Source organism: Hirundo rustica, chromosome 1 (genome assembly GCF_015227805.2).
Source record: "Hirundo rustica isolate bHirRus1 chromosome 1, bHirRus1.pri.v3, whole genome shotgun sequence".
In the NCBI taxonomy this organism is placed as follows: Eukaryota; Metazoa; Chordata; class Aves; order Passeriformes; family Hirundinidae; genus Hirundo; species Hirundo rustica.
Window position 1 is genome coordinate 133562811 of NC_053450.1, and position 19045 is coordinate 133581855.

The window sequence follows — 19045 nt, forward strand, 5'->3', positions numbered from 1 at the left end:
GGCTTAATCCCACAGGTTAGCCCCAGAGAGCCGAGACTAATTTATTGCTACTGGAATATAATTGCTCAACTGGAAGCTTTAAAAATGGATTTAGGGATCACATAACCACCGATTCTGAACAAACAGTGTCCAAAAGTCTGACTAAAAGTGAAATTACTAAAGAACCTCTAGAAAGAAGGCACTGTCAGGGAGAGAAGGCTAATTAATATAGCTCAGTTTAACCCTTAGAAACAGCTGTGGATCCAAAGAGACAACTTTGTCCAGAAGCTAAAACCAAAACAAAGTGGCAAAGTCTCAGATCCCCAATTGCATAAGTCAACAAACTGAGTACAGCACAACAAAGCATTAAAATGAAATGGTTATGAAATAACTATCTTACTTCCCCTGAAACAAAAGAGCAGTGCAAGCTTTTAGTTTGGCATGCTGGTGAAAGTCTGGGAATTTTTAGCATATGTGACTGGGTTTCTGTCCTCCCAGCTGAAGAAATCACTCTCTTGGGCTATTTTTAATTTAGCTTTGAGAGCAGGTATTACACTGAAAATCCCAAGCAGGCTGATTCATTAATTAAAATGGTAGGACCTCAAATCATCCTACCTGGTTTTAACAATTACTGCATGATTAAGGCTAGCCTTTGTTGCTGGCCTGGCAAGAGAGTCCACTAAATATAAATAACTGATTTTCATCAATATTATTTAAGAGGAAAAAAAAGTTAAATGTTCAATAGGATTGCTCATGTTTTGTCTGCTGATTGAAGTTTCATCTGCTCCAACTCCAAATTTTTTTTTCTTTTCAACCCCCTGCTGCTCCCCACTTTTATTAATAATCCATTGAAAATTTACAAAACTTGAACCAGCAGTACATCAGGATTCTACATTTAGCTACTCAAATAAATATTTCTGTTGTGTCTATAAGCTTCAAAGGTGTTGCTGAGCACTGTTAGATGGCACACATAGCCACAGAAATACATGCAAAAAATCTGAAAGGGAAATGCTGTTGCTACAGATCTCTCTGAGGGTCTTGTTTTAAAAGACAGGTATCTCAGGATTTAGAGGAGTGGTGTACTAGAAAGCTAAACTATCTGTATATATCCATCCTCCTCAAAGACAAGGTCACTGGGCCCTGATAAGATAAAATAAAAGTACAATTATGTGAATTATTATGTCTTTTTTAGTGGGGAAAAATTAAAGCTACAACTACTAGTGCATATCAGACCTTGAGCTACACAGCACTGCAGCCTTGGATTAAGATTTACAAATCTGAAGCAGCACAAAGAATCTTAATAGCCAGTCTTCATTTATCCCAAAACTCAGAGAAATGAATATAAAAGTATCCAGACAGGGAAATTAAACACAACCCCATTGTTTTAACAAGCACATTCAACACCTGAAACTCTGCTTAGGAAACTGAGAAGGGAAGAAGGCTCAGAAGTTTCAGGGGTCAAAAAGTAGGTCCTACCTCACCCCCTTTAGTGCCACACCCATGGTGTGTGAGTGTGTTGGTTTTGGTTTTTTTTCCCAAATATATGCATTAAGGAGGAATTTTCCTTGTTTTTTTTTTAGATGAAAGTAATTCTTATCTGAATTCTTATGTTGTAGATGCCACTTTTCATTCAAAGAACACAGAAAATTAATGAATCTACATGATGTGCAACAATGATCAGCTATTGCAGAAGCAAAAATACTTCCTCTTTTAAAAATATTTTTCTTTATTTTAAACAAGACAATTGTAACAAATATCATCTGAGTGATCTATACACACATGACACATTCTGACCATCTGGTTAGCTTCCATTTGATACTAAAATCATTTGGCTGACTTCCCAAGTAGTACCTGGATCAAGTCTCTACTCATCTATCTTTCCATTAAATCCTGCTAATAAACTCTGTCCTTCCTGTGTGATTCTAAGATGATCTACCTTAGAAGGAAAAAAAATTTCCAAAGTGAGATCAGCTATGAAAATGCTGATCTCATCCAAGAAAGTGAGCAAAACTATTAGGGAAGGTTTTATATGTTCATATAAAAAGCAGTACATTCAGCTAATACAATTAATTACAGTTCCCTCAAAATTGATGAACCCACACTAACTCACCTAACTGTAGATCTAGCACTGACAACCTAAAGCCTGTTTACCTTGGGATTTTAGGGCAGTATTGCCTTTAGAGCAAGTGTTTGAATGGAGGGAAGGGATTACAAACACTTAACAGCATTCACTAATGTATTTTGGCTCTGAGTCAATTTTACAAACCTCCGAACTTCTACTGCAGGAATGCTCAAATACTTGAACTTGTGATTATTTTCAAAGAAAACAAATATTTAAAAATACAGTTCATATGCCAGGATTTTCCCTTTAGCTAGCGATCAGTTTCTATGAAACAACAGACGTGACATTTTTTGCAAAGTAACTGCTACTGCATTTGCCGTGAATGTGTGCTCTTTTTGACTCTTACCTTCACATTCTCTGGATGAAGCCCTCCAGGGTGTTTGTCCATGTACTGACATAAATCAGTGTGCTAAAAGAAAGTCAGATGGAGAAAACTATATTAATATCCATATGACTGCACCAATAAATACCCCTCTACTCAGGAGTGGACATAACAAATGGAAAATAAAATTCTTTTTTCAGCCACACATGTGCAAAAACACATTTTTACCTTTACACTCATTTTATTTAACAGTTGTGATAACTGATATGAATATTCAACAAATGCAAATTAATATTTTTTTCTAACACCCTGCATTTGGTAGATTAATTTCCTGAATTTTAATAACATTTTAAAACTTGTAAGGACAGTATCACCATCAACACCACAAAGATAATATCCAGACAGAAGAGGAAGAACCTAAAGGGAGAATCTCGTATCTCATTGTTCACATTATAGCACTGCCCTTTAAATGTAATTTTACAGCAATTCTAGATTAAGATGGGTTAAAGGTTTAGAAAATAAAGCTGAAAGGCATTGCATATCAGAGTATTGAGCGGTACCTTCCAGCTCAAAAAGAAGCACCTACAATGGACATGTACAGCCATTAAATACAGATACTTTAGAAAATAACTTCATGGAAAATTCAAACCTAAGTTTTCCCATCATAGTTACCTATATTTCCTGCAAACATAGCATGAAATCTCTTCAGAAATAAAATAAAAAAAAAGGTTTGCAGTGTACAGATTAATGTTATTTTTAATGAATAAATATTTATAGCTTTTACTATGGAAACACTTCTCTGAATTATTCTCTTACATTTCTACACTGCAGCAGCATGGCTTCAGTCAAGTGGCATGTTGCTTCTCTAATGTGCTTGCATAACTCAGCTTCTGGAATTATGTTCAGAATGAGAAAAGCAAAAATATGCACTTGATTAACCAGCAAATACTCAGGCTCTGTCTTCCACATCTGGTTTCTGAACACATCTGGTAAAAATCATCCAACATTCCTTGAAAAGCTACTTGGCAATACCTGCCTCACATACACAACAGCTCAGCTAAATACAGGCAGTTTTCAAAGTGAGAGTTTTGGACAAAAGTTGCCTTCCATGCAGCAGAATGGTGTCTCTGTGCACCGTTTCCCAAACCAGGAGGCATTCTTCAGCTTTCTTTTGCAGTGTAGTGCAGACACATAGGAGAGTTCACATCTGAGACACAAAATTTGTTCTAGCCACAACTATTCTGCATAAAAAGCCTCAGAATCCTGGAAATCTTACAGAGTCAATTGTGCCTCAACTGCAGTCTTTTAGCATTTATTTTTTTTCCCTACCCACACACTGCAGACACAGAGGAACATGTACCAAGCCTTCATTCAGATGGTGAAGAGAAATTGCATGTATTTTCTGTTCAAATCTTTCAACAATTTGCTTTTATAAAACTAAGAGTCCTTCTCATAAAAGTAACTAAACATTATGGTAAGAACTGTGGAAGCAACTTAAAATGTTAGAGAACATTGCTTCCCACTTTAAAAAAAGAAGGTGGCAGCAAAGCAAAGGCAGCATCAGCTGCTCCCCTTTTCCAAGGTAGGGACTGAATGCACATTGAATTAAACATTAGTACAGCCAGGAAAACTGACAGTGCTGCAGAGACAGCTCTTTCTAAACCTGTTTTCCCTTTTGGCAGCCAAAGTGTCTGCTCCAGTGCTTGTGTGCACAACTGACATTGAAGCAGACAACACGAATGCAAGTTTCAGGAAAGCATTAAAAAAGAAAACAAGGGAGCAAGCTGGATGAAAGCGGTTTTGTAATGGTATTCCATGAAATTTGTACTATATAGACTGACTCTTTTTCTTCATGCCGTATTTCAAGGTGGAAAACAACATGCTTTCCCAAGCGGAAGAGTGGCTGCAAATACAGCCTGCCATAGACTGAGACTGGAGTCTTTGCTGCGGTCACCACTCCGATCTAATAAAATATATACCCTAAAGGAAAATTCAAGATACAATTACACATGGCAATAACATAAAAAATATACTGAAACAAGTTACAAAGACAAGAAACAGACCAACCAATACACCTTTCACAGTCCATTCTGCACTGTCTCAGAGAGTAAGGCACCTCACGGGGAAGCAGCATACTGGGAATGCAGCACAGAGACATCCAAGTAATTGCACACATTCTGATCCCAAATGGACCTGGCTAGACCAATTCTGCTTCAAGCTAGCTTTTAACAGCTCTAGCACCCATCCTGTTAACCCCCAACACACATAAATCACCAAAGTAATACCACGCTGACAGAACATTTGATGTTTTAGTTTAAGTTCAAAATCCCATTATTTCCTGCTCTTTACACTCCACCAGTTTACCCACATCTATATGTACAAGTACTCAATTAGCACTCCTCTGCTCAAAACAGCTACACACACACACACACACAAAAAAAAAAAAAAAAAAAAAAAAAAAAAAGAGCAGAGGTACATCAAGTTTCTATAGAGAAGAACTCAAAAGCTAGGAAAGTCCAGAATTAATGGGGTTTATCCAACCTTTTATTTGTTTCTCCATTAAATGTATATTGTAACTCCTAAAAGGTCTAATGTCTTTAGGTCATATCTTTTTTTTTTTCATTCCCAGGATTAGACATACTCATTGAACAGAAGGAGATACTTGATTAAAAAATAGCTGTACTGTTTTACGGGTAGGGGGTTGTCTTATATTCTCAAACAGCTTGAAGAGTCCAGCTTTTTTACTACTTTGAAGACATAAATAATCTCACAGGTTTTCCTACACTGCTTATTGCTATGGTACTTACATGCTTTACAAATATAGAATAATGCAGGAGACACAAAGCATTACTTCTGTTTATCAGATAGGGACTTGAAGCAAAGACAAAAAAAAAAAAAAAAAAAAAAAAAGCCTAAGAATCGCTGATCTGGACAATTCTGTTCAAAGAACTTTGGTTTTGACTTTTCAGAGTATTTGGCACTATTTTGTCTTCTGTGTTTTGACTGACTGTGGTGGTAATGAAAGATATTCTGGTCTTCAGGTGCACCCTTTGCCCCCACATACATCCTCTTCCTTTTTGCTGTCTCGGATGGGCAATGAGGTTTGTCCTAAGCTAAGAATACCTGGTGGACTTTGCAGAATGAACTGTCTGGATGCTCTCATTCCAGAGATGGGGAGGCTGACATGTTTCTATTGACTTTGGTGCACACTGACCTGAAAAAGTATATAAAATGCATTGGTAATATTTAAATAGATATTAACAATAAATCTAAACATAATCATCCACCTAATCATTGTGTCCTTCTCGTGCCTGGCTGAGAGCCTTGTCTCTACTCTGCAACACTGGCTTCAGTTACAGCTGTAAATGTGTTTGCAAAGGAAACTGCGAATCTCATGCTGAATAGCAGAAATCTGTAATGATAACAATTTCAGCTGGTGATGACAATAGAGCAGGGATGGAACCCAGTTCTCTACAGCAGTTATTACCTAACTTGTCTTGAAATGATACTTCGAATAAGGCAGGAACCTCAGAAGACATCCTGGTTCCCAGATTCACAAAAAATGAGAGAAATTCAAAAACAATCACATGCCTTCACCACATAATCCTTTGCAAAGCTGCACAACATGCACTTCCACAAGGATGAAAAAAAGGAGATTGCCCAGGCCATCTTTATCTTGGTCCTCCAATTTTAAGAGCTCAATTTTCCCACTTCACTAACAAAACAATGTTTTCTGCAAAATCTGTTATGCTTTCAGCAAACAATTCTATCTCTCCTCCCACTACCGGCTTTCCCAGAAACAGAGATGAATAGCTACAATATTTGAAGTGAGAGACTGAAGTTTTTGAGAAGAGAGGATGAATCTTCAAAGACATAGCTCTTAAGTACAATTTATGATTTTTCTGAAGCTTATCACTTGACCAAATTTGTGGCAATTTTCAAAATAACAGTCCAAGGGCACCCACAGCACAAAGACTACCCATCCCCTGAATTCCAAATCCATACTATACAGCTTGAATATTTGAGATAAGGGTCCTCCAGATAGAGGTTCAAGATATTTTGGCTGAAAGTAAACGTAAATATAGGTAATCTGAGACAGCCTTTGGCATTTTTGCCTTCAAATAATTGTATTTCACTACTGTGTGCCAGAAGATCACAGCTCCAGGGCTGCACCTTGTCTTCAGGGTTCTGACACACACAGCTTCTTGAGAAGGCCCTGTCCAGCTTTTTTGTTACCTTCTCTCAGTACACTAAAACACAGATCTTTCCCTCAGTGCACATCTCAAGTAACAAAGCCTCCATTAAGAAACCCATGACCCTTCCTGGGCTAGATGGAACAATTTCTAGATAGACCAGAGACTGCACAGTGCTTCCTAGGATAGGGGATGGAAAACCCATGCTCAGCAACGCTGGTTCACCTAGTCTTGTTTCCAAACTAAATATAGAAGCACATCAGCCAATGCTCATTTTTGACCCCAACTTAAATTAATCGCAAATGTTTTCCACCCTGTCATAGAGACAAGTATCACAACTCTTACAGGTACCTGAAAATGAGAGACAGATTAAGTAACTTTTCCAACATAACTGCTCATAGTCTAAATAAAAATCAAAGTCATACAAGGATTAAAAAAAAAAAAAGAAAATAAAGAAAATGCACACTTGCTCAGACTCTCTCTGTAATATTTTCCCACATTTTCCCCCTATACCATCAACTACCGTGACAACTCTACAACTAGACATTATTGTCCAGAAGACAATGAATTGATGAATTGGGGTTTTGATTCAAACTTGGGGCAGTGTATAATTGTACAAAGGTTGTTTTTGTTTAGCAAGACACTGGTTTATAAGTAGACACATGTGTGTTTATGTTTGTGAGCATATTGTGTATAAGCATCTGCTGAAGGGAAAAGAATTTTGGCTGATATTTATACAGCTGAAGCAAGGTTTATATACACTACATCCTAGGTCTGGAAAAGAGCGAGTATGCAAACAAAGGGGGGAAAAAAGACAAATGTTGGTGACTCTTTTCTTCTCCTCTTGAAAGAATTCTAATTATGAATAACAAGCTAGAAATGTCTTCAGATATGCTCTGTGCTTCACTTTAACATCAACTGTTTTGCTCAGCTTTCTTACTCAGAAATCAGACTCTGCTACTGAACATAAATGTGTGCGGACAAAGGGTGGGACGTTTCCTTTCAAAGGCAAGGCTAGTGACATGAAATGATCTCTACTTTGCCCACCCATCTCCATAATAATAATGTGACTGTCATTCTCTTCTAATTAAATTAGTCACTTCTACTTCCCATGCAATGCATTCTCTTTCCCTCCTCTTCCTCATTCTTGATAAATCTCCATGTGACTTAGGCGTCCCATAATTCTGCCTAATTGGTTTCAGCTGTCATTTTTAAAGCTGGAATGCAGGGAGAGCCCGAGGCTTGTGAATGGAACAGGAAGCACTTCCAACTTCATTCCCATCATGTAAAACCAGCAATGTGTAAGAGCCCTCCCATTAAAACAAAACTGGGAGTATTTGGCTGCTGGCGATGCCATCATGCAGCAGACAGATTGTGCTGCTCCACTGAGGCAGCGAGGCTGTTGTGAGCCATTCCTCTCTGCTCAGAGGAGAGCACACATTATTTATGCCCTAGCAGCTTTCCTAACTAAAATACCTTCCTTTTCGTCACCAACAAATTCTTAAACCGATAATATAATTTACCAATAAAAGGATGGGTACCAGGAATATCTAAAGTGACAGGAGAACAAAAAAAAGTTAATTCCTTTTACATGGCATGTATCCTCCAACCTGTGCGCTCTGCAGATTACTGTGCCACAGTTTAAACTTATTTCACGTCACTGGTATCTTCAAAAGTCTCATAGACTCTCGTTTTCATGTATTTCTGTAGCTTTCTACAATTCAATCATTTCCCTCTATGAGATGACACAGTGTTACCCATGCTAACAAAAAAATACCCTACAAGGTATCTTTGGGTAATATCTAAGCAACTTCCAGCAAAACAGCAGCAGGCGACAGCACCAGCTGGGCTGAGCAGCAGGGGAAAGATCTATATTAGGGATTTAAGGAAGAAAATCTGCCCCACAAGACACTCATAATGAAAACAATTCTGCTAACAGATGTTTTTAGTGCCTTGGATTTCTCTCACACTGTCAACAAAGATAAGTATACTTCAAAATACATGAACAATACTATATAGAAAAGGAGACTAGGCGCTGGGGGAGTAGATAATACAGATAGAAACATATCTGAAAATACCACAGAGAAAAAGGGATACACAGTTGTCTGATTTTTGGCTGTTACTAGAAAAGATAGATTTATTTATGGATACAAAGCCCCTGTTCATTTCACAGAGAATAATCTGCTTCCTTACAGACACGTGAAACACACACCACTAAGGAAAGAATTGTTGAATGAACTAAGAGATCTTCAACAAAATACAGTTTTCTAAAGATGTCAGTTTATCCTCCTCCTTATTCTCTGTCCACCATAATAATTCCATCTGCTTTGTGCTCTTAGTAATTCAGGTTAGGGAGACAAAACTCACTTAATTTAGTGAGATTATCTGAACAAAAGAATGACATTGCAAAAATAAGTGGGAATTCCTGTTTAGTGTCATCAAAAGCTAGCATCAAATCATCAGCTTGTGCAAACTGTGATGGATTTAGAGACCTCAAAATCAACAGAGTTGGGACAATTTTTGCGTGCTGTAACACACGTGCCCACAAGGATGGGCATGTGCACATTGTCTCTAATTTGTTTTGTCACTGAGCTTCCACAACACTGACAACAATAGGCACACATAACAAACAAACAAACAAACTAACTAACTAAAAATAATAAAAATCTGAAGATACAAAATTTCTTGTTAGAGCATGGAAGTTTCCCATATCATGGTGAAAGTACTTGCTCCAGGACCAGGTAAGCAGAACACATACATGGCAGGCAGGCTGACAGTCCACACACAGCCACACACATCAAGTATCCACAATGATACTGGCGTGGCACTGACTGTGGATAATTCAATTGTATCTACACAAGCTCAGGTGGCACAAGAGTCCTTCGTATAGTGGTGTGTGCTGGGCAACAATAGAGCAGGAAAGGACCAGTGCAAAACCCTCCTTTAAAAACTTCCACATCCTCTGTAGACCTCTCTTCACACTGGCTGAGTGAATTTTTCTGTCATTGTATGCTAATCTTAACTGTCCGTGCATGATTGTAAGATTAATAAAAATGTTATAGGGAAAAACTCAGTTCACACTGCAAGGCACAGAAGAGATAAATGAGGCACCCATGGATTAGATCTTCTTTATTCAAAGTAGTAAAATAGAAACAATTATTAGGGCTTTTTAACTTTCAAGAACTGGCTGTGGTTATTACTCAGGCTTGGTTCCTGGTTCCTCCTATTCTCCATTTCTTAATTATCTATTACATCATAAAACTATAAAAATACCTGCAATTATTGATTTATTCATTCTGACTTCAGGATTTTTACTACTTTTATTTTGACAGAACTGCTCATCCCAAGTTTCTGGTTTTAAAAATTGCATAGATATATTTTTATCAATATGACTAAATTAGTACAAAGCTACATACTTTGTTCAGGAAGGAAAAATCTATTTTTAAGATTTAAAATTATGGTAGTCATCACTCTCCAAACAGTAAGTTTAGACTGGTGGTTTGTTTGTTGTTTTTTTTCAATCTGCACAGAATAAATGAGAGCATCACATTTAAGAAGAATTAAGACTTACAACTCATATTATTAAAGGAAACCTGAGGAAAAAAAAAGTTTAATTAGACTGCACAGTCTCTAGTGCAAGTTGAGATACCGTCAGGTTTCACCTCAGAGGAGCTAGGCGATGCCAGTTTTATGATGGAAATAAAAAGATAAGGAATATGTGGGATGGCACCAGAACTACTGATGATAGAGGTGTGCATAAATCTATAACATAGAGATAATTAATTACTAAAAAGACCCAACCAAAAAAACCAAAAAAACCAACAACAAAACAACAACAACAACAACAAAAAAACCCACAAAAAACCACAAACAAACAAAAAAACCCCAACCAACCAACCAAAAACAAAACCCCCCCACACACAAACAAACAAAAAGCTCACAACTAGAATTTCTTTTTGCAAACATTTTTAAAGTAGTAAAATAAACTCATATTTTTTCTTCAGTTCATGACACAGGGAAGCAACTTAATTGCATATTAACTTCACTGAAAAACTAAAAGGGTTCATATTTTGCTGATGAAAACTATGATGCAGAAAGATACGTATAGAAAGGACTTCAAAAAGAAAAAATAATAATCTTACCAATATCTACTATTAATGACAGAATTCCATTGATTATTTGCCTAAACAGTTCTTTAAAAACTGACAGTATTAGACAAACCATCACCCCACAGTAGCTTCTTAAGTGCTTTATTATTGTTAGCATGAAAGGGGCATTCCTTGAGTTTAATCTTTCTCTTCCTTGCTGTAATTTCAAATTTTCTTTTTTTATCCTCTTTACCATTCACATAGAAATAGGTCACTGACTTTCTCTATGATATATTTAAAGGTTGTAAATGTCTTATCCTTTTTTATCCCCAACTATAAAGAGCCCTGCTTACTTTGACTTTTCCTTAGAGGGCTTTATTCTTGATGTTTACCCACCCTTGTCTTTTTCCCCCTCAGGTCTCCAGCTGATTCATGACTTTCTTGTGTGCACAAATTTACCCTTTAGGATGGTGGTTTTACCTGTATTAAGTAAAGTGTCAACACTGGCATGTCTACTATGCACATGCGTCTTACTACATGTACATGTTTTTTAATGGACTGCAATGACACTTGAATTTTTATCTGTAATTTAGGGAAAAACTAATTGGGATCTGTCAGGAAGTAAAATATCTCATGGGACTTCCGGTATTCCATCCATCAGCTCAACTCTGAATGTTTCTTATGCTTTGATTTTGTTGTGTGTATTGCTTTGGGTTTTTTTTAATACTTACATTGAATGCAAGTGTTAATACTTAATAAAAAGAAGAATAAATAATAGATGCTAATTATTAAATGGTGCACAGCACATCTAACCAATATTTACCAACCATTAGTAAACTGTACAAAAAAAAATAGGTCAATCAAATACACACAGCCTTCCAGCCTGTTGGATTGTAAATCTTGATTAATTTTATTAATACATCTATTCATCAGCATGTGCTTTCCATATGAAGTCTACACAACATCTGGAAATCCTGCAAAGACAGGATCACAGAATCACAAAACATGCTGAGTTGGAAGGAAGCCACAAAGACCATTAAGTCCAACTCCTGGTCCTGCACAGCATCATCCCCAGGAGTTACACCATGTGCTCAAGAACATTGCATGACTAACATCTGCTCTTACTAGACATGTGTAAACTTCTTAGCTTAGCAGGAGCATTTTTATTTAAATTTAAATATAATTTTTCATTCCTTCTTTCCTACCAATTCCCATGCCTGGCAGAAACTTTACCTCTCAGCAAAGCACAAAACAATTTCCTTCTGAAATCCCACCTCAATCCCTCCCTCCTGAAGCCTATTTTGTTTGCATTTTCAGCCTATACTTGGACATCAGCAGCAGCTGTCTCTGATCCGCTCATTAAAACTTGAAAAACAAGGCTTTCCCAAGAGCAGTATTCCCTTACTGCCTCTTCTCAACAGTACAGCATTTCCTTTCTCTCTGTTTACTCTCAGCCTGTTCTGTCATCTTTTTGACTGCAATTTAAGCAATGCAGCTACAGGCAAGCGTAGGGCACGAGGCAGTGTTAAACTACAGGGGAACAGCTCCTTCCCTGGGCAGGGCAAATAGAAACTACTAAATTGAACAGCTCCCATGCTGGGAGCCCTCCGTGACTCTGCTCCTTGCCAGGGTGGACAAGCACATTTGGGCTCCAAAGTTTCACTTTAAGTCAAGGATTAGAAGACTCCTCCTTCCTTCTTGTGCCTGGTTTGTCCCTATGTATTAGGCATCACTGAAGGATCCTAGCGATAAGAGCTCAAAAGGGGCTCTGGGACATTACTGATTCTTCCCGCTCTCTCACCCACTGAAAAATGTGGCTTTTTTTGGTTTGTTTCCACAATCACTACCTTCATACCTTTAGTTTCAACACTTGCTCCCTAGTAAAATAAATAAAAATTTAAAAGCAATTTATAATATAAAAATAAAAAATATAAAATAATATTTAGACCAAATTATCAAAAGCTATAAGAAACTGAAATTTTTCAGTAGAAAAATTTTTGATCCTTACAGGTAATCAATATTGCCCATTTTCTTGTATTATACTTTGCAAGTATTATGTAAGACAAATTTGTCCCAAGACAAATTCAAAATCTCAGCTGTGTAATTCTTAGTACTGATAAAGAGTATGTATGTCAATTTCCAATAAGCTATAAAAAGAGAAACTCACACCCATTTTTTTTCTTACCGGAAATGGGAGGGAAATGTAACTAATTAACTTTATTAAGTAAACTCATTGTATAACAACCTATTTTAGCTGCTGTAATGAAACAATGAAAATTAAACGTTCTTCTTTATTGGCAAGTAATTTTTAGAAGCAAAAACATACACAAATATTAAAATAGGCAAGGCAATTGAAAATGCTTGGGTTTAAATTACATTGTTAGATTACTCTGGAGCTTTTTCACTGTTGAGGCAGACATAATATTGCTCATTACTCATACTTCCAATTATAAGTATCTGTTCTTGTTGCAAACCTAGTTCATAAATATTGAAAGCATGATGTAGAGTATTGCTATACAAGCTCACTTTTACATGCCAGGAATAGGACGAGCTGCTGGTTCATTTATTGATAATAATATACTTACATAATTATGTGTAATACTGAAAAGTTCATTATCATTCTACCAAGCCTGTAGCAAATACGTTTTACTTAGGATTACATTTCAGCAATTAAATGTTTCTAAATTCAGTCATCTTCCTTCTAAATAAACAAGTGAAGCAGCACATGGTAGAAGCTAATGATCATTTTAGAGCAAACAGATGTGAACCCATCTTCAGAGATCTCCCAATATGTCTGAGATCTCACCTGTAAAATTCACCACCCCCTTGGGCAAAGCTGGCCATATCGGTGACACTTGCACTAAAGCCACCATCCCCGTAAGATCGCCTGAAGTAACACCTAAACAGAGCCTGGTGAGGAAGGGAACAAAACCTATGGGAACAGTCTCACACCTCCACTGAACTGTAAAGCTGAACTGACCTTTTACATGGGGAAGTCACTGCAGTCTCAGACAGCAGATGCAAAGTGTGTCAAAATTTCATTTTCACATCTTGCTTAGCGCATCTCAGTTAACTATACAGAAATCATTTTCTTTACCATTTATACATGAAAGACTATCAGCCATTCAGGTTTTGTAGAGGAAATCCAAGCAGCTCATTCTCAAAACTTCCTGGGTAATAAGCAATGGCTCTCAGTCATCCAGTGATAAAACTCAGCTCTAAGCATGCTTTGCAATACATTGATTAAAAGTTAACAAAGAACACACAGAAATTGTGCCCTTGTAACAAGGTACCGTATTCTAAACTACTTTTGACTAAGTTCTTTCACGCAAAAGGAGTAAGCTCCCTTTCTCTTCTTTCACATAAACATACAGCTCCACATTCACCACCAGAATGTTTATATTGCAAATAAATTTCTCCTGATCTTCAACTGTCAGACAGATTTTTTAAAGACTGCCTTTTCTTCGCTTTGCAGACCACCAAGCTTAAAGTTAAAAATTCTGCCATGTTTTCATCTGACAGACATACATATTGAAAAAAAAAGCTAATTTGAGGGACCCAGAGAATTTAATGACTGCCATGTTCCCTTTCAGAGGGTATTCTGCTCTCAGCATTTGACTTATTACCATAACACATTTTGCAATGAAAGATGCTACATGAAATTCAGCTTCCTTCTACTCTTTCAGGGTCAATGCTGAAACCAAACACCTCTGATAACCTCAGACATTTCACCAGCATTATTTTTCCAATGGAACCATCACCAACCTAGCAACCCAAAGTTCTCATTTCCTGCGAACTCTCAGATCAATAACTGTTCATTCCTAATTTAGTCATGATATCTCAGTCAAACATCTTTTATTGTATTTGAAAAGGTCAATAGTGATCAATGGCAATAGTGTATCAGTCCAATGATATCCCTTTATGAAATAAGTCAAATTCAATCCTTTTTAGGTTAGGATTCAGTCATTCAAAAACATACACCACCATATAATTTTAATCACATGAATATTTTTTACTTCTTTCAGCGCAAATTACTCATATGATTGAGCTAAACCATGTACAGGTGTTAAAATAACAACAAACCAGCCACTACAGATAGAGAGTTCAGTAACACCAATTACACAGCTAGATTGTATACTCAACCAGCCAAAATGTGTACATTTAAATGGGCAACTGTAATTTTTGCTTCTGCACATTCACATTATGCACTGAATGGAACCTTTATAACCAAATGAACGAATGAGATCCTTACAATCACGCAGTTAAAACCTGTATCATGCATACCCACAAGAATTCATTCAGGTTATGTGGGCATTCTCAAGCATTATCAGACAGCATTCACTATTTGATCAGACTATAACTTTACATTACCGAACAATGAAAACAGACTTTTGTAAAGAAATTCTGTTATCTCAAGGCACAGGGGCATGTTACAATGTCATTATTATAGTCTTTAGGCTGTTTGGAGTGATTAAAGTATCCTCTCCTTCTTCCCCAGCAGCACCTTGAGAGACTGCCTACCAGCCTAAACACTAAAATATCACTTGGATCACTTGCTAGAACCCATTACTAAATGAAATTCTCAAACAGCCTCAACGTCTACCAAACACCATGGGAACCAAAAGGTGCAATCACCAGCAGGGTTGGCCCCTTCCTGAAAAACAGCTAAGTGAATCCAGAAGAATGTGCCACTGCATGAAGCTTAATCTGTGTCTGTACATGGCTGGGAGCCAGAGTTGCAAACAACCTATCTTAAAGAACCTGCCTAAACAACCTTACTGGATATAAAATCCAGAAACTTGCATCAGTGTAATAAGCAACATGCAAAATCCAGCAATTTGAAATTAGTGTAATAGGCAAACCCATCTATTTTAGGGAGAAACATATTCTGTACATCTAATTTCTCAACCAGCTCTAAAGAATACAGCTAAATACAGCTGCTGATAAATGGGACAGCAAATGTAAAGATTCATGTAAAGATATGCAAGTAAGTGTACACTGACCATTACGTAAAGTAGCAAGGATTTTCCTATGTTAATTCAGCGTGTTAAGTCAGGAGCAGAAGAATTACTGATTTTAAGAAAATGAATTTTTTTTTATTACTGTTCCAATACCTAAGGTAAAAAAAATAAAAATACATACTGTATCACATGCTCTGCAGGCTGCTGCAGATGAATACCCACTCCCCCACAGTGCAGCACATTTACATAAACACACAACGTGAACGGCTTCTCCAGAAAAGATTCTGTGATGCTGTGTGCATTATCATGTAAAAATTAAGGCCTGCCCCAAGAAACACAAAGCAATTTCTGCCTTAAGGAGAGATGTATTTAGAGTAATGCTAGCAATCACTGTACTTTATAAACACAGTGTCTTACAGACTACAGTACAATAACTGATATTATACTGAAAATCCAATGGTATCTAAACTCATTTGTTTCTTTTAAATTGCATGCTCTTGGACCCATCTGTGAAAACTGGAAGGTTAATTGTGATAGTACATTGCATAATTCCACAGCTAAAATGCTAAAGTACTTCTACATAAATGCCATATGTTTGTCTTAGAAAAACTAAAAAGATTAATTAGGAGGCCAAGGCCAGTACTTTGGAAAGCAATACTCTCAATACAATTAGATCCTTACACTGCCTACTATGTAAATTGAAGTTTTAATTATTAGTTAAAGCATTAGTTATGGCAAAAATTTAAAAAATTCCAAATTCTAAATTGCATGCACCAGACATTGTTTTACTGACATTGCTTATTAAAAGACACTCTGCACAAGCCAATCACAAAAAACCCCAACAATTTGAACTTGATACATGCTTTTCATTAAGGAGGATATACCTGTTAAGCATTTCAGTCCTGCTCTTCCCTACATTATTCTCACCTATTTATAGTTACCTGATCACCTCAATAAAGAAAAAGCTGCAATAAACAAACCATAACTAGGAAGCAAAATAAGTTTGAAAAGTCAACTCAACAACATAATGTCCTTCAAGAGCCCTAGCAGCCATTTCTCCTTCTCTGAATGTGGTTTAGCCCAGCTTTGCACTTTTAGCCGACTCCACTACAAGGCAAAGTCTCTTACACTCTCCTGAATTAAGCAGTGTTATTTTGGCCTGATTCACAGATCACTGATGGTATAGAGAGCATTTCCATAAAATTCAATACACACTGGACCATACCTAGAACAAACAGTCACTTTACTCACCACATATTCAAACACAAGTGTCAAGGTCTCCTTGGTGTGAATGATGTCATGAAGCAGCACAATGTTTGCATGTTTCAATCCTTTCAAAAGAGAAGCTGAAAAGCAAAACATATATGTTAACTTAAGGAATATCCAAATATTTTATATTGGTTTGCTCTCTTTTTTTAGTGACTTAAATGAGCTTCATAACCCGACAACCAATAGTTGTACTTTAGTATCTTCTATGTTCATGAGTACCACACATCCAGTTTTTGAAGATCACACCTTCCCATTCAATGATATTTTCTCCACCTTCCTGGTCAAACTCAGCCTCACTCTGAGGCCAAAATGAGCTGGAGCAAGAGATATTTTCTTTACACAGCCTTCTCTAAGTGAATCACTCATGTCTGAGCAACCAGACACCAAGAGCACTCCTACACTCAAAGGTATTTTTTTTGTCTCAGATAAAAGTCAGGCTTGTCTTTTCAAAACATAATCTTTCCTATCCAAAACAACACAGTTGCTGTCTAAATTAAGTGCAGTGTCTAGCCTGAGAAAAAGGCTGTTAAAGGCTGTTTTCCTTTCTTTCAAATGTAACAGAGATTTAATGAATCATTTGTATTGGCCCATGAAATTAAATACATGGTATTTTCTCACTATATCACTTAAGGGTACTAGCTCATGTCTTCAGAAAAGAGAAAGACTTATCTAGTGAACTTTCAGGTAATCTCCTTCAATTTTTTTTTTTTTACAACCTAATACATATTTAATGTTAATTCCATACTTCATATTTAATGTTCCACAAGACGGCATATTTTAGCAATATATGCTGACAAGCCATGTGTTGTTATCAATGTCATTCTGTCATCGGTGCCTTGTCATCTCATGCATACTTCTGAGCAGGACTATCAGTCACCCTAGCAAGTAAATAATAGACACAAAGACATGCAAATGAGTGGCATATTTCTAAACTGAATAATGTGGAACTTTCCTCTGTCACCCTTCTGCTTTCGTCAAGGAAAAAAAATGAAAGACCAAATGTGTGTCTCAATCCTTTACTGTGAAAAAAAGGAAACTACAGAGCTTCTACAGCACGGTTACCCCTTGCTGTCCTATTCAGGGTTTTCCACCAGGCTGAGCTAACTCCAGGGATCATGTGGCTTTGAATTAAGATAAGTACATATCATCTCTCATACTGGTCTTTTGGAGATCAATCTGACAAGTTAATCACTCTAGGAAGCAACACAAAAGCAACATGGCATCTGGCTGCATCACTGCTCCTCCACCAGCATCCTTAGCATCAAACTCGAGTTCATCCTAGGCAGAAGGCAGACAGCAAAGAGGAAAATACCATAAAGCTGCTTCAAAGTGAGTAGCATCACAGACATCATGAAGACAGGACTGCAAACCTGCAAGGAAGCTCTGTGACCAAGAATGAGGCAGCCCTACAACCTGGCTGAAGAGGTCAGGAAAAAAATTTCAAAAGAGCTTTTGCTTTGGGCCAGCACTCCACAGCCCCTGCTATTTAGGGAGCCAGCATAGGCGACTCTTTCCTGTGCTCTGATTTTGTTGCCACTGAGCTGTAAAACAGCTACTGTAATTACAAATAAGAATTTTAAATGTTTGATCAGTGCACATCCAGAAACTGTTAATGTTCCACAAATGAAGTACAGGGCTTTCTTGGAAAGAGAGAGCCATGAGCAATTCTCATGGGATCCTCATCTTAGAACTTGGACAATTTCTTGGAACTAAAACTCAGAGAGATTTGGATATGTTGGTTTTTTTTTAAAGACAATGATGAGCAAGTGGTACTGGAAAAAGGTATGGATACAAACAAAATATAAAGAAAAACTCTTTTGAAAGGTACCTTCCAACAGAAGCAAGAACTTTTAACCTGGGAAAACACTAAGAAGAGTTCACCTGAAGTAGCAGGTTTTTACCAGCTCTTTCCTCAAACCTTATTGAATGACCATACATTCACAGACACTGGGAACAAAAAACCTTACTCCTAGCAGAGCCTGTGTTGAACTGTAATAGTATTTATGACCTCTGTCAGCTTTTGCTGTTCAGATCATCACCTGAGGCCTTTAATTCCTCCAGTTGGCCATTACTTTGTTGCTAGAATCTCTATATGGGTCATTAAAGCTTTA

The 19045-nt window shown here is 37.1% G+C and overlaps 1 protein-coding gene across 7 annotated transcripts in view; it reads right to left on the bottom strand.

Moving 5' to 3' along the window:
• CDK14 (cyclin dependent kinase 14) overlaps nucleotides 1-19045 on the bottom strand; it is a 349244-nt gene that overhangs the window by 196417 nt on the left and 133782 nt on the right. For all 7 annotated transcript variants that reach the window (XM_040088080.2, XM_040088088.2, XM_040088063.1 and 4 more), the window contains 2 exons: nucleotides 16917-17011; nucleotides 2448-2510 (listed from right to left, as the gene is read on the bottom strand). In XM_040088080.2, coding sequence (XP_039944014.1) covers nucleotides 2448-2510; nucleotides 16917-17011 — 158 coding nt within the window. The remainder of the gene's footprint in view (nucleotides 1-2447; nucleotides 2511-16916; nucleotides 17012-19045) is intronic.